This window comes from Corythoichthys intestinalis, chromosome 8, assembly GCF_030265065.1.
Source record: "Corythoichthys intestinalis isolate RoL2023-P3 chromosome 8, ASM3026506v1, whole genome shotgun sequence".
In the NCBI taxonomy this organism is placed as follows: domain Eukaryota; kingdom Metazoa; phylum Chordata; class Actinopteri; order Syngnathiformes; family Syngnathidae; genus Corythoichthys; species Corythoichthys intestinalis.
Genome location: NC_080402.1, coordinates 498,995 through 525,897, shown reverse-complemented (window position 1 = coordinate 525,897; position 26,903 = coordinate 498,995). Strand labels below are relative to the sequence as shown.

Genomic DNA, 26,903 nt, shown 5'->3' with positions numbered 1-26,903 from the left:
TGTGTCATCCGGCAAATGATTCCACTTTTGACTAGATGTAAAAGATCCGAGCTGGATATAAATGAGGTGTTGGCGCTGGACGTCCAATCCATTTGAAGCGTGAGGGTTCGGCGGCGCAGAATTGGACTGTCCGCAATGAGACATGTACCTGATGTTAGTGGGCGGCTGTCGATTCTCCTGCTCCGAGTCAAACATGGCCTCGAGCATGGAGCCGTCCTCCGTCTCTTCCTCCTCCTCCTCCTCCTCCTCCTCCTCCTCTTCTTCATCCTCCTTCACGTTTTCGTTCACGGCGTCCACCATCATGTCGGACGTCTGCTGAAAGTACTGCACCAATTCCCGGAGCTCGTTCAGCCGCTTGTGGACTTCCTTCAGCTTTCTGTCGGTGCGCAAAATGAACAAGATGTTATTTGAGAAATGGAAGGAAAACATATAAATAGTTCTAGTTCCATGTTGTCTGATTGGACCTTTATTGCCGTCAGTGGCAGCAAATGAGTGCGCACGCGGTTACCTGAGTTTGTCTGTGGAGTTGGCACTGTCTGCTTGCTGTGGGAGCAAAGGATGAAAGGAAGCGGCGGCCGCGGCTCCGTTTGACCGACAATCGGAAGAACCGCCTGTGCTCAAACTCTGCTGCGTCGACAAAGTTCCACCTGAGAAGAAACCGGTTAAAGCAGGAAGTATCTTTACCTTGAGATTTTTTTCATCAACAACAACAAAGAACTCACTATAGTTGTTGTTGAGCGTCTGGTCTCTGAGAGAGTGCAGCTCGTGTAGGATCTTGTCCATGGTTTCCTTGTTGTCTTGGAGCACCTGCAGCTTGGTGAGTTTGGCGCCGGCGGCCCCGCCGTCCAGACCGCCTTGGGGGCCGGACGCCGCGTGAAGCACGGGGCGGCGCGGAGGCGGGCCCAACGCTCGAGGGGGCCAGGACCAACTCACTTCTCTGGAGAGGGAGAGGCTCTCCGCCTGACGACGGTTGTCCGGCACCGATTTGCTCTACGACCATCGAAAGTACAGAGACTGAAACGTTGCATCAGGATGCAATAGTCCATTGCAAAAGTATCAATTCTCAGTTATATATTTGTTTTTGCGCGACCACAGGTCACCAGAAATTTGTCGCCGTTAAGTAAATTTTGTGTCATGTCATAATTATGACAGTCTAATGACGCTACTGTCAAAGTGTTACAAAATGGGAATTTTAATAAACTATAGTAATTGTAAATAACAAAGGGTTGTCCATTTTCATTTTGCTACCTGGTTCCAATGAATTGGACATCTATTGCCGTCAATGGCAACCGATGAGTTGAGTTAACACGCTCGCAATGTCACATACCCGAGAGTCCCTTAGCTGGTTGTGGAAACGCTGGATTAAATCATTGAGCTCGTCGTTGAGCTCCGACGTGATGCTCACGCCGGACACGCTGGCCGTGCTTTCCGGAATGGCTGCGATACAAGTAAAAAAAATCCAAAGTTGCGATGAACATTTTCAAGGCGCAAACGTTTAACATACCGGCCACGTCGTCTATAACGGCTAGCGCTTGCTCGGCGCTCTGCTGCATGGCCAGCAGCGCCTCCTGGCGACCCTGCAGTGCCCTGAGCTGGTCTTGCTGCTCCAGCATCTTCTTCATCAGCTCGTGCTGCTTACGGAAGTTCTCCAGTTCTTCCTTGGGCTCTCGAGCGGACGCGTCGGGCCAGCCGCTCTGCGGGAAAACAGCCATCTTTCACAACCGTGGCTAGCTCATTTGCTAACACTGAGTAGAAGAGCATACCGGTGCAATGGACGTGTCCGAAGACCTCACGTCGACGTTCAGCGAGGTGCTTTCCACCAAGGAGCCGGACCCCACGGCGGAATCTTGAGTCCTCGCGTCGTCATCTTCGTTCTCCCGAGCCTGGAACATGGCAAGATATTGACTTGTCCGTGTTATTGGTAAGACGTGACATAAGCGTCATGCCTGGGGCCCGACAAATGATTCCAAACAGTAGAAGAAGACAACTGATCTAGCAAAATAGCTTTAATTAATGAATTACAGGGTTTCCTCCAAATCCAAGGCTTATAAGCCAGGTGGGTCGCAAGGCTAAAACAAAACAAAAAAAAAAGTACACATTTTAAGCTAAATGGCAACATTTTATGGTCGATATGTAGACAAACCTGTTCCAGCTCTGTCGTTGCACTGAATTTCAAGGCCGTGCCTTTTCACAAGTATTGTTAATAATAACATAATAGCCCAAATTTCCCAGGTCGCAAGGCTAAAACAAAAAAAAAAAAAAAGTACACATTTTAAGCTAAATGGCAACATTTTATGGTCGATATGTAAACAAACCTGTTCCAGCTCTGTCGTTGCACTGAATTTCAAGGCCGTGCCTTTTCACAAGTATTGTTAATAATAATATAATAGCCCAAATTTCCCAATTCCTTCCATGTTCCAACTTTATTTTATTTCTTCCAAAAACATTGTTCGAGGTAAGCCTGAACCATATATCGTTTGAACATTGCGAGGTGGAGAAACACGACGGTGTTGTCCGCAGACAACATGCAGGTGTCCCACTCCGCCGGTGAAAAACGAGAGTGAGCACACGCCCGTCTCCAAGTTACACCGTTGGTGAATATTATCAACAAACGTTCGGAACAAGTCACACTGTGTGGCACGATAAGCAAAATTTCTGACTCGCCAAACATCCCGCGACGTGGTCGTGAGGCGTCCGACAACAGTCGGTGGGTATGTCATGTCACGCAAGGCGTTGTGAGTCCCCCACCCCCTAAATGTCGGCCACGACAGTCATCGATAGTCCACGACGTTGTCTGTCCCTGAAATCATGTCGTCTGAGTCAGGCCATGGTCAGGCATAGGTGTGTAATTCTTAACAACGTAGTAGTGGTTACATATGGTCACGACATCCATAAATAGATTTTTCCATTATCTCGTTTATTTTTTCACCATACGTTTGTGTAGTGCATTATCAAACTACTGCTTCAGTTGATTACATTTGCCAGCAGTTCATAGTTGTGTACGTTTAAAATGAATTTTATATAATTACAAAATAAACTACAATATCTGGAGAAATTACTACAATTTGTGGAGAAATTACTATGGGGCTTTGCTGTGGGGAGATACAGATCTTAGCCCCGCCCAGGTTGATTTAGGGGACATCTCAAAGACTTTGGCGCCGTTCCAACACAGAGCACACCCTCTCTGCCTGGAAACACAGCTTAGTGACATATAAGCAGGCCTTGCGTACGGCTAAAACCAGATATTACTCATCCTTAATAGAGGAAAACAAAAATAATCCTAGGTTTCTGTTCAGCACTGTTGCAAGGCTGACAAACAGTCACACCTCAATAGAACCTTATATCCCAACCACCCTTAGCTGTGATGACTTCCTAAAAATTTTTAACAATAAAATCGCAACTATTAGAAATAAAATAAATGAATCACTTCCAGTTATTAGGTCTGATAAAGTGCAGACAAAGAATTCGGAATCTCCTATAAACCCCTCTAAAATATTAAATAACTTTACCACTGTAGACCAAATTGATGTAATTTCAATTATAATGTCCTCCAAACCATCAACGTGCCTCCTCGACCCAATCCCAACCAAACTTTTTAAAGAGACCCTGCCTCTAACTATTGACACTATCTTAAATATAATAAATACCTCATTAGTTACTGGCTACGTGCCGCAGTCCTTTAAATATGCAGTTATTAAACCGCTCTTGAAAATACCTACTCTTGATCCTGATATTTTGGCCAATTATAGACCTATTTCTAACTTACCATTTCTCTCCAAAGTCCTTGAAAGAGTGGTAATTAAACAGCTCTGTCAGCACCTTCAGGACAATAGTTTATTTGAACAGTTCCAGTCTGGCTTTCGAGCTCATCATAGCACTGAAACCGCATTAGTTAAAGTAACTAATGACTTGTTACTTGCCGCTGACGTTGGATTAGTCTCGATCCTGGTTCTGCTGGACCTGAGCGCAGCCTTTGACACAATCGACCATAATATCTTATTGCAGAGATTAGAATGTGACATAGGCATTAGAGGAGCAGCCCTATGCTGGTTTAAATCATATTTATCTAATAGGTACCAGTTTGTCAATGTAAACCAGCAATCATCATCGTACTCTAGAGTTAGTTATGGTGTGCCGCAAGGATCGGTCCTCGGGCCCATCTTGTTTACGCTGTATATGCTTCCTCTAGGTAATATCATCAGAAAACATAGCATTAACTTTCATTGTTACGCTGACGACACACAACTGTATTTATCAATTAAACCTGAGCAGGTCAGGCAAGTAGAAAAACTAAGCGCCTGCGTCCGAGATATAAATACCTGGATGAGCACTAACTATCTTCTACTTAACCCTGAAAAGACAGAAGTCCTTATAATAGGCCCGAAAAGTGTTAGAGACTCTTTATCTGCCCAGATAGTCACTCTGGACAATGTAAGTGTAGCCTCCAGCGCCACAGTTAAAAACTTAGGAGTTTTATTTGACCCTGACTTATCGTTTAAAGCACACATTAAACAAACCTGTAGAACGGCTTTCTTTCACCTGCGCAACATTGCCAAAATTAGAACTATTTTATCTAAAAGCGATGCAGAAAAATTAATTCACGCGTTCGTTACATCGAGATTGGATTACTGTAACTCCCTACTTGCAGCTTGTCCTAAAAACTCTCTAAAAGGTCTTCAGCTAGTCCAAAACGCAGCAGCAAGACTTTTAACAGGAACCAATAGAAGAGAGCACATCACCCCTGTGCTCCAGGCACTTCACTGGCTTCCAGTCGAGTTTAGAATTAAATTTAAAATACTCCTTCTTACATTTAAGACCATTAATGGGTTGGGGCCACCTTATCTCACCGATGCTCTGGTTCCATACCGCCCCAACAGAACACTCCGATCTCAGAATGCAGGTCTACTGGTAGTTCCCAGGGTTTATAAAAGTACTGTCGGAGCTAGAGCCTTTAGCCACCAAGCCCCTGTTTTATGGAATCAGCTTCCAGCTAGTATTAAAGAAGCCGAGACAGTCTGCACATTTAAGATTAGATTAAAAACCTTCCTATTCGACAAAGCTTATGGTTAGGCTAGTTGAAGTCGGAGTAGACTCACAGTTTAGTCTAAGATGCACTAGAAACTATAATGCTGGGGGGAGTACAGCCGCTGAGTTCTATCTCCTTTTCTTACTCTACCTACCACTTGTCTTACTTTATTTCTATTTTCCAATGTTAATATCTAGTTGTCTAGTCTCTTCATCACTAGTCACCCGGTGTCCCCTTTCCCCCCTCCCCTCTGGGGAGGGGCTATTTTTCAGCTGCAGCCTCCTGACTGTCCGGACCCCTGGCTGGATTGACGTCCTCGCTGCTACCCCCGTCTCATCTGACCAGAGGGACCTCTTCTTGCTCCTTTACTCCACTGTATTTTTACGGACTATAATTTCGCTTGCTAATTCCCATTAGCCGTTCTGGGGTTCCTGTCTATCCGTTCTGGGAGTGGATCTCTCCTGACTGTGGTAGTCCCCAAGGTTTCTCATTTTTCTCCCAATTGACTCTGGAGTTTTTGGAGTTTTTCCTTGCCGGCATGGAGGGTCTTAAGGAGAGGGGATACCCAGGACTTGAACTGTATCTATTCATCTTTGTTGCTTCATTTCTGATTGTGTATCATATTGCCTCTGTAAAGCCCTTTGAGACCTCTGTTGTGATTGAGGGCTATAAAAATAAAATTGAATTGAATTGAATTGAATTTCGGGGACAACATTTGGGGACACAGGTTGTTTTGCCATGAGAAATGAATGGGAAATTTGGACGTCCATGGTCGTCAAATGGCATCGACTTACATATGCGTCAAAGGAATCCAAGTACATTGGCATTAATAGAATCGACATACGTGGCCGTCGATGGCTTCAATGCAATGTAAATGCCATTGGAAATGAATGGGAAATTTGGATGTCCGTGGCCATCAATGGCATCGACTTCCATATGCGTCATTGGAATCGGGAACATTTGGGGGACACGTCCTGTTGATATCTGTCCATTTCCTGTTAATTTGGGGATTTTTTTTTTTTTTTTCTCCATTGAAAATGAATGGGAAATTTGGACGTCCATGGCCGTCAATGGCATCGACTTCCATATGCGTCAATGGAATCCAAATCCAAGGACATTGGCATCAAAAGAATCGACATCATACATGGCCGTCAATGGCATTAACCAAACTGTCTTTGGAAAACAATAGGAAATTTGGACGTCCATGGCCATCAATGGCATCGAATTTTGGTCAAAATTAGTAGGACTAAGTACATTTTGAACTTTTTTTTTTTTTTTAATCGGCTTTTTTAATCGGCTTTTACGGGGGAAGGTAAAATTTTTCAGGGTCGTTCGAAAAAGTTGCGCAAAGATTTTGGTCGTTTCGATATTTGAACGGTGCCGATCAGTCAAACGTTTCAGGCTGTGCGGCGCGCCAAAGACGCGCCATATAAAAAAATATATATATATTTTTTTTTTTATATGGGTGTAACGGTACATGTATTTGTAATGAACCGTTTCAGTACGTGGTGCTCGGTTTGGAGCGGAGGCGCACTGAACGAGTTTCTGACGTAATGTAACCCTTACTTTTTGAGGCTGTGAGTCGATTGGGTTACAGTTACTTTGTGTAGATTATATTTACCATTTAAATAAAATAAATTGAAATGAGCTAAAACACCTGTAATTAAATTATAAGAATAATACACAGATCATGCTTGCACAATTAATTAATTTCTTCTGTGTGGCGCTTTAACTTGAGAAAATCCACCAAGAAAGCTTTTGAAAACCGTTTATAAGAAGAAAAAAAAAAGATTCATTGAGGCATTTCATTCGTAAAATACATGTTAAAATTAGGGCTGTCAAAATTATTGCGTTAACGCGCGGTAATTAATTTTTTTGAATTAATCACGTTAAAATATTTGACGCAATTAACGCACATGTCCCGCTCAGACAGTATTCTGCCTTTTGTTAAGTTTTACAGCAAGGCTTTTTGTGCTGTCCAACAGCGAACTCTTGTGGTCGCTTTGCGACATGGTTTATTGTTTTCTTGCCAGTTCAATATGGCTGCACTACGTCTCGGGCTGACGCCCACGTTGTAATGTTGTGCTTATATGATCCTTGGACAAGATTTGTCCGTAAGTATGGTTGTTGTAAAGAATGTGCATATTATGTTAGTAAGTGAAATGTTATATTTTTTGTATGAGACGCTTTTTGTTTATGTTTAGTGAACCTGTATAGCGTGCTAAGCTAACGTTGTTGCTTATGCAATGCTTGTGTACTTTTTTTTTGTAGTTTTACGATGGTCTAAAGAGGACAATGGTTTGAGGCCGTTTTATTAATAAATCAGATGAAAAAGGAAGAGGTCTGATTATTAAGGTGTTGTTCACTAGCTGTCTAGCTTTGGAAAAAGTAGACGCTTCGGAGTGAGGACAGCATAGACAGATTTAATGACAGCAGAGTAAAATGCCCACTACAGTCCTTATGTACCGTATGTTGAATGTATATATCCATCTTGTGTCTTATCTTTCCATTCCAACAATTTTATTTTACAGAATATATGTATAATTTACAGAAAAATACGGCATATTTTATAGATGGTTTGAATTGCGATTAATTGCGATTAGTTACGATTAATTCATTTTTAAGCTTTAATAACTCGATTAAAAATTTTAATCGTTTGACAGCCCAAGTTAAAATCTTTGTCATTGGGATTGCTTTTCTCTTTAGCAGAGGACTTCTTTTTTTTCTTTCTTTCAGAAAGAAAGGCAACTTGTTGTTGGATTATTATCTTTAAATACCCGCTACTTTTTGAGCAGAATTCTAGCTTTGTATAGGCTAATGTTCCTATTGTTGAAAGATGTGTAATAAACAACTAGCACATTTATATTTTGCATTTTGTTTTCTTACTTTATCGAAAATGAACCGAACCGTGACCTCAAAACTGAGGTACTTACCTAACAGAGATTTTTGTATGCCGTTACACCCCTAGAATTTTACTATCTGGGCCTTTGCTATAGCCAGGGGTGCACATAATTTTTTTGCCCAGGTTCTCAGAGGAGGACCTGGAGATGCGACTTGGTCCTCATTGAGCTTGAGAGCCGACCCGCCTGATGCGATAAAATTATGACAAGCTTTACTTGGAGCCAATTACCTTAAATTAATTTTATTAACAATTAACACTTGATTCACATCAACTGGCACAACAAAATTAGTTACTTGGAAAAGTAACTAGTGGTAATTTTCTTTTTTTTTTCTCAAAAAAAAAAACAAAACAAAAACAGGTCACGCAATGTGAAGTTTAAAGGGTTTGGGGGACAATTGGCCCTAGCCCAATTCTTTACCCTCCACTTAACTAGACACAAGGGTATTGCGATAACTAGATACTAGTAACCCTTGCTATGTGTGGAAGTCATTTAAAGTTGTGAATCAACCGTTAAAGTTGTTAAAATTGCTCCCGTTATTTCATTAGTTCCCTTCTGTCTACTTTAAACATGTGTAAGTTTTAAAACTGTTTCATCATTTAAAGATAGATTTAAGTTAAGATTTTGCCGATTTAGGAGCATTTTAGATTTAAAAAAAAAAAAAAAAAAAAAAGTTACTTAGGTTCGCTATGAAGGATCTCTACATCAGAGCCTTCCTGAGAGGTCTACTGCTTTAAGATGGCGGCTGTTTACTAACGCATGTAGTCATTAAAACATGTTGCCAATGCAGCAGTGTCTGTCTATTGCATCTAGTTCTATAATATGATATCTACCGTGTCATGTGGGCGTAGTTTGTCGGCTATGGCTACAGTCAGGTATTATTGGAGCCACCTAGCATCGCGGTTGCAACGGCGTCTTCCCCACTCCTGCTCTGCTCTCTCGTCTCCGTGAGTCCGTTTCTCTCAGACTTTTTTTATTCAACCAACTTAGTAACGCATAGTAACGCACGCCTTTCCCGCCTCAGTAACGGTAACGGCGTTGCCAAGATAAGAAAAGCAATTAATTAAGATTACTCATTACTGAAAAAAATAACGCCGTTAGTAACGCCGTTATATTCTAACGCCGTTATTAACAACACTGGTCGTCTGTCTGTCTTTTGACGGGTGTGGGGGAACACGGAAATAATTATTCAGTGGGACCTGCCTCTTTGACATTTTGAGAATAGATTTTCTCGTCCATCCATCCATCCATTATCTTCCGCTTGTTCCGGGGTCGGGTCGCGGGGGCAGCAGCTTTAACAGGGAAGCCCAGACTTCCCTCTCCCCAGCCACTTCAACCAGCTCCTCCGGCGGGATCCCAAGGCGTTCCCAGGCCAGCCGAGAGACAGTCTCTCCAGCGTGTCCTGGGTCGTCCCCGGGGCCTCCCGCCGGTGGGACATGCCCGGAACACCTCTCCAGGGAGGCGTCCGGGAGGCATCCGAACCAGATGCCCGAGCCACCTCAGCTGGCTCCTCTCTACGCGGAGGAGTAGCGGCTCGACGCCGAGTCCCTCCCGGATGACCGAGCTTCTCACCCTATCTCTAAGGGAGAGCCCGGACACCCTGCGGAGGAAACTCATTTCGGCCGCTTGTATCCGGGATCTTGTTCTTTCGGTCACGAGCCAAAGCTCGTGACCATAGGTGAGGGTAGGAACGTAGATCGACTGGTAAATCGAGAGCTTTGCCTTTCGGCTCAGCTCCTTCTTCACCACTACGGACCGGTGCAGAGTCCGCATTACTGCAGACGCCGCACCGATTCGCCTGTCGATCTCCCGCTCCCTCCTACCGTCACTCGTGAACAAGACCCCAAGATACTTCAACTCCTCCACTTGGGGCAGGATCTCATCCCCGACCCGGAGAGGGCACTCCACCCTTTTCCGACTGAGGACCATGGTCTCGGATTTGGAGGTGCTGATCTTCATCCCAACCGCTTCACACTCAGCTGCGAACCGCTCCAGTGAGAGTTGGAGGTCACGGCTTGATGAAGCCAACAGCACTAAATCATCTGCAAAAAGCAGAGATTCAATGCTGAGGTCACCAAACCGGACCCCCTCAACGCTTCGGCTGCGCCTAGAAATTCTGTCCATAAAAATTATGAACAAAATCGGTGACAAAGGGCAGCCTTGGCGGAGTCCAACCCTCACTGGGAACGAATTCGACTTACTGCCGGCAATGCGGACCAGACTCTGACACCGGTCGTACAGGGACCGAACAGCCCCTACCAAGGGGCTCGGTACCCCGTACTCCCGGAGCACCCTCCACAGGATTCCCCTAGGCACACGGTCGAACGCCTTCTCCAAATCCACAAAACACATGTAGACTGGTTGGGCGAACTCCCATGCACCCTCGAGGACCCTGCTGAGGGTGTAGAGCTGGTCCACTGTTCCACGGCCGGGACGAAAACCACACTGCTCCTCCTGAATCCGAGATTCGACTTCCCGACGGACCCTCCTCTCCAGCACCCCTGAATAGACTTTACCGGGGAGGCTGAGGAGTGTGATTCCTCTATAATTGGAACACACCCTCCGGTCCCCCTTTTTAAAAAGGGGGACCACCACCCCGGTCTGATTTTCTCGTGTCCGCCGCAAATACAGTGGTCAGACATCGGTACGCAAAAGCGTATTGAAGCCGTTGAGGGCCAACGCATTTGTCTACGTCCAGTACGCATGCGCGCATGCGGACCACTTATGTGCACCCCTGGCTATAGCAAAGCCCTATATAACATTTTGAGAATGCTGCAGATAGAATGCATGACAGTAAAATAATGTATTCCAAACTTTTTCAATGTTCTATTGCATGTTCTCCACACAAACCTAAAAACAATCACTAGGATTCCCAAGAATGACAATAAGCACAAACCCACCAGCATTTTCTGCAGGAAGCGCAGGTAGGACTTCTCCTGCTCCTTGAGGTGCTCGATGAGATGGGAGAGGCGCTCCACGTTGGCCGGCACATCGTTCTTCTCCAGCAGGTCGTCGCGCATGGAGCTGGCCTTGCCGATGTACTCGCGGATCTGCACCAGCTTGCTCACCAGCTTTCAAACAAATGGGCGTTTGCCAGGTTAAGAAAAAAAAAAAAACGGGATCCTATTAGTTCACCGCCAGAATGAGAAACGAGGATCGGCGCAAACCTCAGCGGACGCCTGGAGTGCATATTTATAAATTGCCCTAAATACAGCTGTGTGGTCCCGTTTCACTTTTAGTCTACTTCTCCTGTAGTCAGGCTGCATTTCCACTAGGCATGTGCGCTATCACAATTACAGCTCTAAAATGCGTTAGATTACTGATGTTACTTTGAGTTAACCACCAATCAGCGGCAATGGTCATGGTGGAAGGGGGGCGCAGGACATGTCACATGAGTGACACGGCTAGGGCTGCAGCTATCAAATTATTTTAGTAGTCGATTAATCGAGTTATTGGATAAGGAACATGAAAAATTAAAATACCTGAGGTGAGCCTCAAACGGTATGAAAAAATAAATAAATGAGGATCTATTTACAACAAAAAAACAATTGGCTAACTTATATAGCAAAAGTCCGCTAGCTTAAACGCTATAAAATGCAAACGTAGTTTTTTTTTTCTTTTACAATGCTCTTAATAAATGGTTCAGACACATATTACCACAAAAAACGGCTAAATATACCAATAAAATAAATTACGAATGTATTCAAAAACAAACGAAAACTTAGCTTATGTTGGTCTTAACAGGGATGAAATGAGCAGAGGGCAGTGTATCCACCCAAATCAGTAAAACTAAATGCAAACACTTTCAAAATAAACCATGACACCGCCACTTTAATTCAATGAATACTCGAAGCAGCAAAATTTAATTCCAATCTTTTTTTCTAATCGAATACTCGAGTTCATCGATTAATCATTGCAGCACTAGACAGGACCCAAACCTACAATAAGAAAATGTCACGCATTGTGAACATATGGCAGAAACTATGGCGCATTTTCGTCTCGTCGAGACGAAAACTGGCATTCGTCTTGTTTTCTCCCAAGAGTTGTCTTTCGCTCGTCATCGTCTCTTGTCGTCATGAAAAAATTGTTCGCCGACAAAATATTCTCGTTATCGGCAACGTTGATGAAAACCTTGATACAAATTCCACTCTTGTCTTACCAGGCTGCAGACGACGTTAGCATCTCCTCCCTCGGCATCCGCGCACGCTTCCGCCGGGCCCCTGTCGGCAGTGGCGCCGCGCGCCGGCCTGGTTTCCTTAGGTGTGGCTCCGTGAGCAAAAGCCTCCCTCGCCGCCGGGCTCTGTTTCTTGGTTTCCTTAGCGACAGTGGGCGTGGAAGGGGCAGAGGGCGGGAGGAGCGGCGGCTCCTTGCTCTTGTTGGTGTTGACGTGCAGCGAGAGAAAGTTGTAGGGTTTCTTGTTCCCCGCCGCTAGCTGCCGCTGGTTGTTGGCGGCCGTGACGCGGCCTTGGGAGTCGCTTCCGATGCTCTGCGATGGGGCAAGAGAGTTTTAAAGGCGCTAAATGGTTTGTGAAAGCGCTACGTTTGAAGAGTGAGTGCAACGCTCAGTGACAGCACCGTTGGTGGCGATAGACATTCAATCTATTTGGATTGGGAAGGCTGTGATTGGACGTTCTATTGATAAAAAAAAAAAAAAAAATCTAGTCTAATCTTTTTTATAAATAGCAATTCAGTGAAAAAAAATTGGGAAATCTATTTCAATTCCAATAATTATTCTCTGAATTCTGTACTCCTTACTACGGAGCCCCTAAAGGGACATCGACAGATTAAGCTATCTGGTGAGCAGCAGTTCTAGTGCGCTCCAGATTATTTCGAATGCACACCAGAAATTATCAGGTAAACATTAGCATTATATAGCATTTAAGATTGCAGAGTTTTGCTATGCAAGTTAGCCTATTGTTGTAAACATTAGCATTATATAGCATTTAATCTAGTTGACTTTAGCAATGCAAGTTAGCCAATAGTGTACCACACAAATGCCATTTTTAGACCGCAAAATCACCATCGTAAACCGGAAGCGGGTCAACATAGACGTGCCCTCGCATACAACCCATATTAGTGCTTGTGTTCTGCTGGTAAGCTTTCAAAAAAGAACATGCCGAGTAAACACTGCTGCTATGGAACTTGTAGAAACGACTAAACATTATGACATATGAAGGATGTTTTTTTTTCCCATATGTTTGCCGAAGCCAAAAACTCAGAGGAAAAAATGTGAACAATGGATCAACTTGTGCAGACGTCCAAAAGACCAGTTTAACGCCAGAAAGGTGAAGTCATTCACCTTCATATGCAGTAAACATTTTGTTGGGGGCCCATGTATCTGACTGCCACTGTTGTTACCTTTTCTGTTGTAAGTGTAAATACATTAATAAAATTAAGATTTTTGTTATTAATGAAAAAAATAAAAGTGTTTCTTGTCTGTCACCGAGTAGCATTTGCGATCGCTACACAAAAATAGCCATGTAAATTACCCACAAGAACAGTCAGAGACGTAAGACCACCACAGGATATAATATATAAGAAAGACAGGGCATATGGTGCTGAATGATAGATTGTTGAAACAGGAGAATGTCATTGTCAGTGGCGTCAGGCAAAGCACACAAGAAAAAGGTGTCGTTAAAAAAGCTACCTCTGTATCAGGTCGGCTCTTTTTCAGCCCTCGACACTCAAGCCATCTCTTTAACTCAACATATTTATGTTCTTCCACATCCTTACCAGTGAATTTTGCACCGGGACATCATTTTCAGACAGAATTGGTAGGTTTAGCTCAGTAAACATCTTGATCGTACACTATTTCCATGTATTTAGCATTAGGGACAAACCCGAGCTTGACCCGCCTAGCAACAGTTGCTAACGTCATGAATATTAATGAGCAAAAGTGACGTGTTGCGTGCCGTACGCCATTGCAACATTTGACTAACTTGCATAGGAAAAGTCCGCTATCTTAAATGCTATATAATGCTAATGTTGAAACTATCTGGTGCGCACCAGATTGCTTAAATTTATTACATTTCTGTTGATATCCCTTTAGGGGCTCCATACCTTATATACAAAAATACATAATATTCAAAAACCAACTTTGTTTTGGGGTCCAATGCACATTTATAGCTAAAATGTCGAATACGCAGAAAGCAAACGATTTATGAGCCAATGAGTGAACTCGGCACAAAAATAATCACCAATTAACTGACTATAACACAGCAGCAGACCATATTTTGGACAGAAATCCACCCAAAACCACTGCCAGAATGAGCTGCAGATTTTTGCAGTCTGCTAGCATGCTATATCCATAGGTTTTTTTGTTCTCTTTTGGCTGTGTGACCGTATTGTCATCCTGTCAACATGAACTAGCGAGCTAACTAGCTAACGCGGCACTTAAAAAGGCTAGTCATGATCATCAATTCTGCTTGTGAGAAAAAATAAAATAAAAAAATCTGCTTGTGATGTCACAACCAGCATTGGTGTCGTCATTTTCATTTTTTCCCACACGGTCACCATTTCATAGCACCTTTAATGAGTGAATCATGAACGAATCCAAGATCTTATTTTTACCTCATCCAAATCCGAGAAGTTGATCCTCTGATGGATCTTATCCAGCTCCGCCTGGTCCGGGACGGAGCGCTGGCTGGTGAATTTGACGGGCGGCTGCCTGCGGCGCCCGCTCCAAGGGGTGGAACTGGGCGAGATGTCGTTGGTCAGGCGGCTTTCGGCGACCGCGGCGGCCGACAGTTTCTTTTTGTTCTTCTCTGCCGAGCGATTGGCTTTCTTCTGCTGCGCGCCACCCCAGGCCTGTAAAGCACTCATAAGATATAACTTCATTTTAATGTCCATGTATTGACTTTGGTGGGGACGTCGCCCCTACCAATATGGCCGCCTGAAGGTCGTTTTAGTCAAAGCGGGAAAAAAAGCTTTCCATGCTCTTCCCGTGAATTGAAATGAGTTTATGACTGATGGTCATCCAAACTATTTGAAGTGGGAGGGTGGCCGCGAAAGAAAGTCATTCATTCATCGCCAGCACCTCCTACTTAAAATGGATTGGACAGCTGTCACTGCCAATAGCGGACAAGGAGCATAACATTTCCTTCAGCCGATCAATTTTTGGATTAAAATTATGACTGGACGCACAGTTGCCATTAGACACGCATCAAAATATTTTGACATGCGCAGATTGATGCTGCATTCATGTACTGTCATAATTATGGTAAATTTGGTAAGAAACTACGTTTTAAAAGAATATCGTCAATTTGCACATTTTACTCCAGCATAATCGTATTGTGGACACACCTATGAAACTATTTTCCAACCAAGTGTTTGCCAAAAATTTTCAGTTACAAACTTAAAATGTGCATTTTGATGCATTCACTTCTTGCTGGAGTAGATGAATGAAAAGGTCTAAAACAGTTTCGCTCTCGCAACAAACCAAAACGAAGTCTGTACGTACTTGTATTACCAATTAGCAGTGGTGAATCTACACGTTGAGCAGCGATTTCGCCGCATATGGGCGCCAGCCAACAGGGGGTGCCCAGTCAAAATTATTGGCCCGAATATAAGTTGGCCCTGATTATAAGGTGACCCCCTCTTTTTCAAGACTCAAGTTTGAAAAAAAGACTTTTTGAACACCAAATTAATTTTTATACAGAAAATAATTACAGTACATCCAAAACAAATGATTATAATATATTTGAGAGAAAAAGCATGTCATTTTGCCTCATTCAAATCTTAATATCTGAACTAGAGCAGGGCGGTAAACCGAAAATTTACCGTCACCGAAATTCTTAACGATGACCGACGTAATTTTGACCATGTCGGTAAATTCGGTAAATTAATAAAACAAGAAAATAGTCTTTTCATCCCGCTTTGATTCTGTGTTGTTCGTCTATGTTCATTCCCCTTTAAGAAAGCAGTGAATGTGCTTACGTAGGGAGTCACGTGATCATCAGGAAGCCAATCAAACAAAAGCCCGGTAAGCTAACGCTAGCAGCTAACGCTACAAGCAAAACGTGATGGAGTGTGGCTTAAGGGAGGTTCACCAAACTTTCAACCGACATTTAGTAGACTCTTGGTGGCATCCAGACGGGCTTTCACCCGCTGTCCTCATTTGTTTTCACGATTTCCGGAGATGGTGCTTTCAGTGCTTTCTACTGGTAGCCAGGCTAACGCTAGCTAGCGGCTAACGCTACAAATGAACGTTATGGAGTCGGATAGAGGCTCTAACCTGGTCGAAACGGCTGAACTTAATGAGTGGATTGGGCACGGACTGCATCTAGCAATTACTATGTGGCGTTATTTTGTATCTGTCTGTGTGTGTGATTCCTCTGATAGCTTTTGTGATGGTAAAGAATTCTGCATAAAGTACAATCCAACGGCGAAACTTATAATGACCGAGAAATGGCCCCAGCTATTTTTATTGTGCGTGCATTTATGAAAAAATGCACTTTAAAGTAAACACTTGTATTTAATAATTATATCACAGCAGCCATTAACAATAAGTTGTCTTTTTGAAATGTACTGTTCAAGCTGCAAGTCATTTGTGTTACAATTACATGTTTGCACAGGCATATTGATTTTGACAATGTACATTGTTCAAGTCATACACGCTGTTATAAATGTTCATACTTGAATTCTTATTGCTTACAATACATTTTTATTAGGGCTGTCAAACGATTAAAATTTTTAATCGAGTTAATTACAGCTTAAAAATTAATTAATCGTAATTAATCACAATTCAAACCATCTATATAATATGCCATATTTTTCTCTAAATTATTGTTGGAATGGAAAGATAAGACGCAAGGTGGATATATATTTTCAACATGCGGTACATAAGGACTGTATTTGTTTATTATAACAATAAATCAGTTCTAAATCAGTTATAGAAATGTTATATTAAAACCCCTCTTAATATTTTCGTTTTAATAAAATTTGTTAAATTTTCAATCAAAAAATAAACTACTAGCCCGCCATTGTTGATGGCAATAATTACTTACACTATAAAATCAGTCGCACCCAAACGCCAGCAGAGGGCAGCAAAACTCCGCAAAACACAATTAACAGGTGGGCCTTTCACTCTAGTGACATTTAAATATGTCTGAGCTGGGCAAGTGCGTTAATTGCGTCAAATATTTTAACGTGATTAATTTAAAAAATTAATTAACGCCAGTTAACGCGATAATTTTGACAGCCCTAATTTTTATAAATTTAATGTTTAGACTGCATGTACAATTGTTAAATACAGTATATCAAATTGAATGCTGGTAAATAAATCAACAAGAAATAGTTAATCTGTATTTCATGCATTGATTCAGATTTTCAAATTATATAACAGTCCGCTTGGGCGAATTTATCGTCATTTATCGTTATCGAGATAAATCTGCTCAATTTATCGTGATACATGTTTAAGGCCATATCGCCCAGCCCTAATCTGAACATTTAAATATGTAAACTAAAGTGCAATCACATTCGTAAATGAATGGCTTCTGGTTTTTGAAATGGAAATAAACCAATCTATTGTGATAAAACAACAAAATTGCAATAATAAGTGAGGTCTAACTGTAACTGTAGTCTTGAAACAAATCTGAATAAGGAAAAACATTGCAATAAAATAATGCAAACTGGTTTTAAAAAAAAAAAAAAAAAAAAAAAAAAAGAGTAGCTGAGATCTGTCATGACAGAACAATGAGAACATCGTTTCAATGATACCTGGCGCCATCTCGCGTCGTGAATGGGTATAATGTCTAGACCACGAATACTCTTTTTCAGACTTATTTGAATGCAAAAAACACAGTCTTATAGTCGGGCCAATACGGTACTCCAACTCCCGTTTTTTTTTGTCTTCTTTAAATTAACTTACACCTTTAAAATGTTCATTAGGAAATTCAATGGATTGTTGCCAACAAATTTGATTATCAATTTTTGCTGGCATCTATGAGCAGTCATGTTTGGGTCTTTGTTTATGTGCAATGCGAGGCTGCGCGGGCGCTAGTGATGACAGCAAGAGAGAGTGAGTTCACTGCTACAGTTAAGTGTAGTTGCTGAACCAATAATAGAGGTGTATTTAGGCGAGAGTTGGGATTGTCTTGAGTCGAGTGTGTTGATACATCCAGTGTGCCTCCTTCAGAGTTGAGTACAGTGGTATGGAAAAAGTATATGAACCTTTTGGAATTTCACACATTTCTGCATAACACCACCATCAAATATGATCTGATCTTTGATCTTTTCACTACACAGATGTAAAAACAGTGTCTGCTTTAACTAAAACCCCCCAAACATTTATAGGTTATCATATTTTAATGAGGATAGTGTGTAGACAATGACAGAAGGGGGAAAAATAAGTAGGGGAACCATCAAATTTAATATTTTGTGCCCCCCCCCACCCCCTCAATTACTTCAACCAGACGCTTCCTGTAGCTGCAGATCAGTCTGGCACAATGATCAGGACTAATCATCTTCACAAAACTGCTGTATTTCAGTCAGATTCCTGGGATGTTCAGCATAAATTGCTGTCTTTAGGTCATGTCACAGCATCTCAATGGGGTTCAAGTCGGGACTTGGCCACTCCAGAACATGTATTTTGTTCTTCTGAAACCATTCTCAAGATGATTTACTACTGTGCTTTGGATCATTGTCTTGTTGCAGCATCCATCCTCTTTTTAGCTTCAATTGCCTGACAGACCAAAAGCCTCAGGTTTTCCTGCAAAACTTTTGAATTCATTCTTCCATTAATGATTGCAAGTTCTCCAGGCCCTGAGGCAGCAAAACAGCCCTAAATTACGATGCTCCCTCCACCATGCTTCACAGTGGGGATGAGGTGTTGATGTTGGTGAGCTGTTCCATTTTTCCTCCACACATGATGTTGTGTGTTACTCCCAAACAAAAATAACTTGGGTTTCATCAGTCTACAAAATATTTTGCCAAAACTTCTGTGGAGTGTCCAAGTGCCTTTTTGCGAACATTAAACGGGCAACAGTATTTTTTTAGACAGCAGTGGCTTCCTCCCAAGAACACCATTCTTGGCCATATAGTTGATGTGTGCACAGATATTGGATAGTGCCAGTGATTTCTGTCAGTCTTTTGCAGACACGCTAGATTTCTTTTTTACCTCTCTGAGTATTCTGCGCTGCACTCTTTATGTCATCTTTGATGGACGGCCACTACTTGGGAGGAAAGCAACAGTGCCAAACTCCCTCCATTTGTAGACAACTTCTCTGACTGTCAATTTATGAACATCCAGACTTTCAAAGATGGTTTTGTATCCTTTCCTAGCTTTATACAAATTAATCATCCTTGATCGCAGGTCTTCAGACAGCTCTTTTGACCGAGCCATGATGCACATCATACAATGCTTCTCATCAAGACATTACTTACCAGGTGTGTGTTTTATAGTGGGCAGGGCAGCTTTAAACCACTCATCAGTGATTGGGCACACACTGGACTTAAAATGTTTGGTAAGAATTGGTTTCAAATGCTCTTTAAGTCTCCTTAGGCAGAGGGTTCACTTATTTATTTTTCCCCCTTCTGTCATCGTTTGCATGCTATCCTCATTAAAATATCAAAACCTATAAATGTTTGTGTGGTTTTTAGTTAAAGCAGATACTGCTTTTTTTCATCAGTGTGATTTTGACAAAGCTCAGATCACATTTTATGGCAATTTTATGCAGAAATGAGCGAAACTCCAAAAGGTTCAGATACTTTTTCATACCACTAATTTGAATGAACAGGACTTTTGTCTCGTCTTTGTGCTGAGAAATTATGTTTATGTTATATGCCTAGAACCTTTATTATAAATTTGACAAAATGTATGTACTTAACTTTTCCCGAGCCTGTGAAGGCAGCATACATTCCCAGTTCTCCAGTAAAAAAAAAAAAAAAAAAAACACGTGATGGGGGCATTCACTTGCAATTATCGCCTCGACAAGTGTTATTTGCTAGAAACAAGACACCACATGAAGGCAGCACTAGTATCGGTTCCTTACCCTGTTGTTGAGTCTGTCGTCCAGGCTGGCGTTGGTGACGCTCCAGTTGTGCAGCTCGTCGGCACTGTCATCGAACGGAGCGCCGCCGGTTGCCATGTTACCTTCACTGAAAACCCACCACAAAAATGCTGAGCATTGACATGAAACAAAACGCGTCTAATGGCGACTTGGTGTTTCTTCACAAGTCAATGACTACTACTAGCTACCGTGTTTTATTGCTAGCACTCGACGCCGTCACTTCTACGTCACAAAGGACACACGATGAAGTAAAGCGTCGTCAAGCGGGCAGCTATGAATGATGGAAGAAACAAAAACAATGTTGGAAATTCGGATAAGTCTTTTGAAAAAGGGCGAGTGCGCACTTTGAAATGGCTCATTACCCCCGGGAATCACCATGGCAACAAGCACCCCTTTCCTCCTCCCGCGTGTTGTTAACATGTAGCAATTAGCTTTGGCCTAACAACAATGACAAAACCTACAAAGTAACAGTACAAATGAAACTGGCGCCACAATACTCTTGTCTAATGCCAACTAAAAAGGAACGTAGCAAGACGAGCTGGTCGTGCTTTCAAGTATTCTACGTCGAAGTAAACCGACCGCCAACTTGTGAACACTTCAAAGAGAACTTAATATTCACCGTAGCCTTTAGACGTGGCGCTGGAATTTCTTCTTTAAATTGTGTCCTTCGTTGAACCCATGTGGCAAATTCCTGCACTAAAAGAAACAAACTATTCTGGCTAAATCAGCAAGCTTCGCTGTAACAACACAACCTGCGGGTGTTAGGAAATTAGTTTGACGTCACTAAAGTGCGACAAGTGCATGCGCCAAAGGTACGGTAGTACACTGTCATGTAAAAATCTAGATGATTTGTCCACTCTGTGAGCCAGTGGAGGAAGACATCGTCTCTTGTCCGCCGATTTGCGTCAGTAGCATTTGACAAACAGATGTAATTACTGTAACTATCTCAAATTTTTGTTGTTGTTGATGCGCAAACGAACGGCTTAATTTGTCATGGACGTCAAAATTAAGTCATTTTACTGCAAATTTAGGAACTTTTTGCTTTTTCTCAAAATCCAGCTTGAATAAAAGTGGAAGAAGGTGAAAAGTCAGCCCTCACGGTTACAATACACATCTTAATACGGTTGTTACTTTAAGTTGAAAGTATTTGAGTGGAGAAATTCACTTTATTTACACCTCCGCCAGGTCCCCCAGAGCAAGATGGCCACCACATACCTACGCCGCCGTCTCCGTCTTTCCACATCTAGCCTATATGTGATATATGTGTTAATGCCGATCGGACGAAAAGTTAAGACGAGGGAAATAAAGACAAAAAATAACTAAACTACAGTATTATTTCAAAAGCTTCTAATGAATTGATATTGATATTAATTGATACAGTACAATTACAGGACGAAAGCAAAGTGTGAGGACAAATAAATCAAAATTAAAAAAAACATGTTAACGTTCAGTAAATGAAAGTTAACACATATTAAGTAAAAACTATTCGTTTAGATTGCCATATCTGATTTTTTTTTCAGTCGCTGACAGTTCACAACTGCTGCAACAATCCTCCTGTCCTGTAGATGGCAGTAACCCAACAACACGCAAACGAAAGTGACTTCCTCAACGCCATCGTGTCGTTCGTAGTCGTACTGTCTTGCTCGCTAAAAGCGGTCGGACCTGGGGCAAAAACTTCATATTAAATTTAAATGAATTCTTAGCTCACTCTTCTTCCCAGGGTTGTCCGAATTGGTCACCAAAGAAGTGGTGAAGTTCTTCCGTCCGCTCACAGAGTGAGTAAAATTAATTCATTGGGGAACCTCCTGTATGCTATCGCGTTAGCAGCTAGCGTTATTTCTAATCCCTGGCTCCTATCGAGTCGTCCTACATTTTTTATTACTCGTTTATTGTAGGATTAAATATTAATCTTTTACAAGGAATTTGTTTTTTAATGTGCTGAGTCATATGATAATATTTAATTGTTGATTGTGTGTTTATGATTATTTAGGTAGGGCAAGGGTGTCAAAACTCAGTTTAGTCTGTAAACTTTCAACATTTCATCTCAAGCGGAGCAGTATATTTATTGCTGAAGAAGCTATAAATAACGACGATTTAACAAAAAATAATTCTGATCAATATGGTCTTCATTGTTTTTATTTGCATGTGCAATTTACTGATAACAGTAGGCGAGTCAAATTTATTTTGAGCACCAAATTATGGGTGTCAAACTCATGATACGCGGGCCACCTTGTAGTTATGATTTCCTTCGGCGTGTTATGTTTGCCAACTAGACAACTAGACAAGTTAGGCTAAACACATTATGTAAATAAATAAAGTGGAAAGCAAATACAGTATTTTTTGTTTGTTTGTTTGTATGAGAGAAATAGAGAATTTCAACTGAAATATTCCAGTTGAAATTCACTATTTCTCTAATTGTATTTTTCTAAGGAAAAATATGACTAAGTATACTCTTAAGTTACTTTTTATATTTATAAAAAAGGGTGGGGTGGGCGATTTTTTTTTATTAAAATGTTTTTTTACTTATTTATATTACATTTTAAAAAAGGAATATTCTTTATGTTATATGCATACAGTGATTGGGACCAGACCTGCCTCGATAAGTGAAAAACTGCGAAGTAGACCCCCCACACACACACACACACACATTTTTTTCCCCCCATGTGTGTTCAATGTATTTATTCAGATTTTGCATTGGAAAGTGATGCATATAAGACATGTTTTTTACCCTCAAAAAAAAAAAAAAAAGTATATACATATATATATATATATATATATATATATATATATATATATATATATATATATATATATATATATATATATATATATATTAGGGCTGTCAAAATTATCGCGTTAACAGGCGGTATTTAATTTTTCTAATCAATCATGTAAAAACATTTTACGCAATTAGCGCACATGCCCGCTCAAACAGATTAAAATAACAGCACAGTGTCATGTCCACTTGTTACTTGAGTTTTTGGGTGTTTTGTCGCTCTCTGCTGGCGCTTGGGTCCATATAATTTTATTTTACAATGAGTGAGCATGGTGTAATTATTGACATCAACAATGGCGAGCTACTAGTTTATTTTTTGATTGAAAATTTTGCAAATTTTATTGAAACGAAAACATTAAGAGGGGTTTTGATATAAAATTTCTATAACTTGTACTAACATTTATCTTTTAAAAACTGCAAGTCTTTCTATCCATGGATCGCTTTAACAGAATGTTAATGTTAATGCCATCTTGTAATGTATTGTTATAATAAACAAATACAGTACTTATGTACAGTATGTTGAATGTATATATCCGTCTTGTCTTATCTTTCCATTCCAACAATAATTTACAGAAAAATATGACATATTTTATAGATGGTTTGAATTGCGATTAATTTTTAAGCTGTGATTAACTCAAATTTTTATCGTTTGAAAGCCCTAATATATATATAAATAATTTTTTTTTCAAGCACTTCAAATGCAATAATAGTGATAAGTTTTAAACATGGTACTGTCCCACCGAATTATTTTTAAACAAGAATAACTCGAAAAATACTTATCTTTTGAGTCCACTCAAATCTGCTGACTTGCACACAATAAGTCACAGCAAGTGTTTAACAAGCTAAACAATGATTGACGCATGCGGCGCTTTGAAGTTTTGGCTTCCAAGCATCAAGCGGCAGTGGCGCAGTTGGTAGCTCGAGTTGTCCTGGGACCGAAGGATCAGCAATTCAATTCCCGGCTATGACTGCCCACTTTCGCAGTGCCCTTGGGCAAGGCACTGAACCGTAATTTGCCCCAAATGGTTTGGGAGCGCTTTGCATGGCAGCAGCACCATTGGTGTGTGAATGGGTAAACGTGTGCTAATGTAAAGTGCTTTGGGCATGGTAACCATGTAGATAAATGCGCTATATAAATACTATCCATTTACCATCTCTGGCAAGATCAAACCTGAAACTCTGTTAATCATTGTGAACTTTAATAAGCACCTCCAATGCACTGCCTAACGAACAAAAGCAGCAGGAGGGAGAGTGAGACGACGTGATCAGATCGGTAGAGCTCATCTGTATTTATTTAGCTTTTAATTAGGGGGGAAAAAAAAAACGCGACGGACTGAGGCCGTGAAGTTTGAAGCGCAAAGTAGCGAGGGATCACTGTATTTACAGTATTATTACACGGTAATTTTAGCGAGAATGATGAAATCGACAGACACGATCGATTTCCTCGGGCCACACCGGATCCGAGTTTGACACCCGTCGTGTTCCCGAATGTGACCGTAAAAAAGACTTTGTTCCGTTTGTCACCGCAGGGAACTCTACAATGGGCTCGTCCAAGAAACACAAGGAAAAGAGTCGCGACCGGGAAGCAGAGGAGCGCCGTCGCGACCACAAGAAACACCGGCGCAAGGAGCGCGACAGAGACGCGTCGGACCGCGACGCAACCCGGGACAAGGAGCGACGGAAGCGCTCGGCGTCCCGGGACAGGAGCGGTCGCGGCAGAGGCGAGAGGAGCGGCGGGGAACCTCGCGTCAAGAAGGAGAAGACGGACAGGCCGTACGATGAAGGAAACGGCGAGGTTCAAGCTCAGTCGGCCAGCGGCGACGCGTCCCTCAGCGTGGAGGAGACCAACAAGCTCCGGGCCAAGCTGGGCTTGAAACCGCTGGAGTTGACCGACGGCAAAAAGGAGCTGGGAACCAAGGAGGAGCCGCTGGTGGCCGAAACCATCAACCCGGCTCTGGCGCAGAAGGAGAAGGACTTAAAGGAGAAACTGGCGGCCATGAAGGAGAAACGCCTGCTGAACCAGAAGCTGGGCAAAGTCAAGACCCTGGCCGAGGACGACTGGCTAGAGGACGCCGCCGCGTGGGTGGAGAAGAGCCGCAAGGCGGCCAAGGAAAAGGAAATGGCGGAGAAGCGAGCCAAACTCCTGGAAGAGATGGACCAGGAGTTCGGCGTCAGCACCCTGGTGGAGGAAGAGTTCGGGCGCGGCCGGAGAGGCGGCGCCTACACGGCGCGAGATCTCAAAGGTCTTAAAGTGCAACACCAAGTGGACTCCTTCGGCGAGGGTCAGACGGTCATACTCACCTTGCAGGACAAAGGCGTGCTAGAAGAAGAGGAGGACGTGCTGGAGAATGTGGGGCTGGTGGACAAGGAGAAGGCGGACAAGAACGTGGAGCTCAAGAAGAAAAAGCCCGACTATAAGCCCTACGAGGAGGAGGAGAGCGTGGACGACATGGTCAGCTTCAAGTCGCGCTCGGTGCTGTCCAAGTACGACGAGGAGATCGAGGGCGAGAAGAAGAAGAGTTTCCGCTTGCAGACGGGCGGCTTGGCCGACGGCGAGCGCGAACGGGAGCTGAGAGCCGTCCGGGAGACGCTACGCGCTCAGGCGCAGTCCTTGGCGATGCCCTCGCTCACCGTGGCGTCCGAGTACTACTCGCCTCAGGAGATGGTGGGCTTCAAAAAGACCAAGCGTCGCGTGAAGAAGATCCGCAAGAAGGAAAAGACCTCGGTGGCCGACTTTTTGCTCCTGGACGACTCGCGCAAGAACGATTTCGGGTCCAGGACGCGGGGGCGCGGACGGAAAAGCGACTTTGAAAACGAGGAGGAGGAGCAAAAGTGGCCGCACGAAACGGCGCCGACGGCCATGTCGGACGACGTGCGGACGGCGGACATGGACATCAGCGACGAGGATGACTTTGCGCCGCCCGAGCCCGCCGTCCTGGAGGAGGACGAGGCCGAGCAGGAGCTGCAGAAACAGCTGGAGAAGCAGAGAAAGCTACGTCAGAAGAAGCTCCTCAAGGACTCCGGCGAGAAGATCGCCGAGCGGGTGAAGCGGCTGGCGCGGAACGACCCCGACGGAGACGGCGAGAAACGCAACAACATCGTCTTCAACGCCACCTCCGAGTTCTGCCGGACGCTGGGCGACATCCCCACCTACGGCCTGTCGGGCAACCGCGAGGACCAGGAGGACATGATGGACTTCGAGGAGGAGGACGAGAAGGAGGACGGCGGGGGCGCCGACTCGGACGCCGAGGACAACGTGGGCTGGAGCAGCGTCAACCTGGACGAGGAGAAGCACAACCCCGACTTCGTCACGGCGTCGGCCACCATCCTGGACGAGGAGCCCATCGTCAATTCGGGTCTGGCCGCCGCGCTGCACCTCTGCAAGAACAAAGGACTCCTGGAAACGGAGGTGCAGAAAGTGGCGCGCGTGAAAGCCACCAAAGGCGCCCTGCCCAACGACAACTACTGCATCGAGGACAAGATGGGCTTCGACGACAAATACAGCCGGCGCGAGGAGTACCGCGGCTTCACGCAGGACTTCAAGGACAAGGACGGCTACAAACCCGACGTCAAGATCGAGTACGTGGACGAGTCGGGGCGCAAGCTGACGCCCAAGGAAGCCTTCCGCCAGCTCTCGCACCGCTTCCACGGCAAGGGATCGGGGAAGATGAAGACGGAGCGCCGCATGAAGAAGCTGGAGGAGGAGGCGCTGCTCAAGAAGATGAGCAGCAGTGACACGCCGCTCGGGACGGTGGCGTTGCTTCAGGAGAAGCAGAAGTCGCAGAAGACGCCCTACATCGTGCTCAGCGGGAGCGGAAAGAGCATGAATGCTAATAACATCACCAAATAAACGCGCTTGCAGATTTTGTTATTCGTACCGTTCAATGTTCTAGACGTAGTCACAAATGAGTTAATAAAAAGCGACAAAGATGATTTTTGTAGTCGTTTTTTTGTTGTTGTTGTTGTTTCCAATCCATTTGAAGCGGGAGGGTATTTACTCATGATAAACCCATTTCAATTCACAAAAGAAGCGTAAAAAGACCTGTCATCGGCTGTACGCGGCCATGTTGGTAGTGTCGACGTTCACAACATAGTTGATGTATTACTATCTAGTGTCTTAAATAAAATCGAGTACAACGAAATTTAAAGCTTCATCATAATGGTTGTCTTACACTGACAGGACGACGTCCAAC

At 43.2% G+C, this 26,903-nt stretch overlaps 2 protein-coding genes across 5 annotated transcripts in view; one reads left to right on the top strand and one right to left on the bottom strand.

Annotated features, from left to right (window-relative positions):
- The window catches only part of pcm1 (pericentriolar material 1), a 48,894-nt gene extending 28,143 nt beyond the window's left edge, over positions 1-20,751 (bottom strand). For 2 of the 4 annotated variants that reach the window (XM_057843088.1, XM_057843091.1), the window contains exons 1-11: positions 20,554-20,750; positions 19,917-20,022; positions 14,497-14,733; positions 12,086-12,412; positions 10,827-10,997; positions 1,764-1,883; positions 1,505-1,694; positions 1,328-1,437; positions 723-990; positions 509-647; positions 149-376 (exon numbers count right to left, since the gene is read on the bottom strand). In XM_057843088.1, the coding sequence (XP_057699071.1) occupies positions 149-376; positions 509-647; positions 723-990; positions 1,328-1,437; positions 1,505-1,694; positions 1,764-1,883; positions 10,827-10,997; positions 12,086-12,412; positions 14,497-14,733; positions 19,917-20,012 (1,886 nt within the window). In that variant the 5' untranslated portion in view covers positions 20,013-20,022; positions 20,554-20,750. Of the gene's footprint in view, positions 1-148; positions 377-508; positions 648-722; positions 991-1,327; positions 1,438-1,504; positions 1,695-1,763; positions 1,884-10,826; positions 10,998-12,085; positions 12,413-14,496; positions 14,734-19,916; positions 20,023-20,122; positions 20,206-20,553 lie in introns of all 4 variants that reach the window. The other 2 variants (XM_057843089.1, XM_057843090.1) reach the window with 2 other exon arrangements.
- A 765-nt stretch (positions 20,752-21,516) lies between these two features.
- sart1 (spliceosome associated factor 1, recruiter of U4/U6.U5 tri-snRNP) lies at positions 21,517-26,657 on the top strand. Its single transcript, XM_057843499.1, has 2 exons — positions 21,517-21,709; positions 24,240-26,657. The coding sequence occupies exon 2, from the start codon at positions 24,251-24,253 to the stop codon at positions 26,558-26,560; it is 2,310 nt and encodes a 769-aa protein (XP_057699482.1). The 5' UTR covers positions 21,517-21,709; positions 24,240-24,250; the 3' UTR covers positions 26,561-26,657.
- Positions 26,658-26,903: the final 246 nt, after the last annotated feature.

Coding starts and splice junctions, on each gene's coding strand:
- sart1 (XM_057843499.1), top strand. CDS start 24,251: ATGGGCTCGTCCAAGAAACACAAGGAAAAGAGTCGCGACCGGGAAGCA.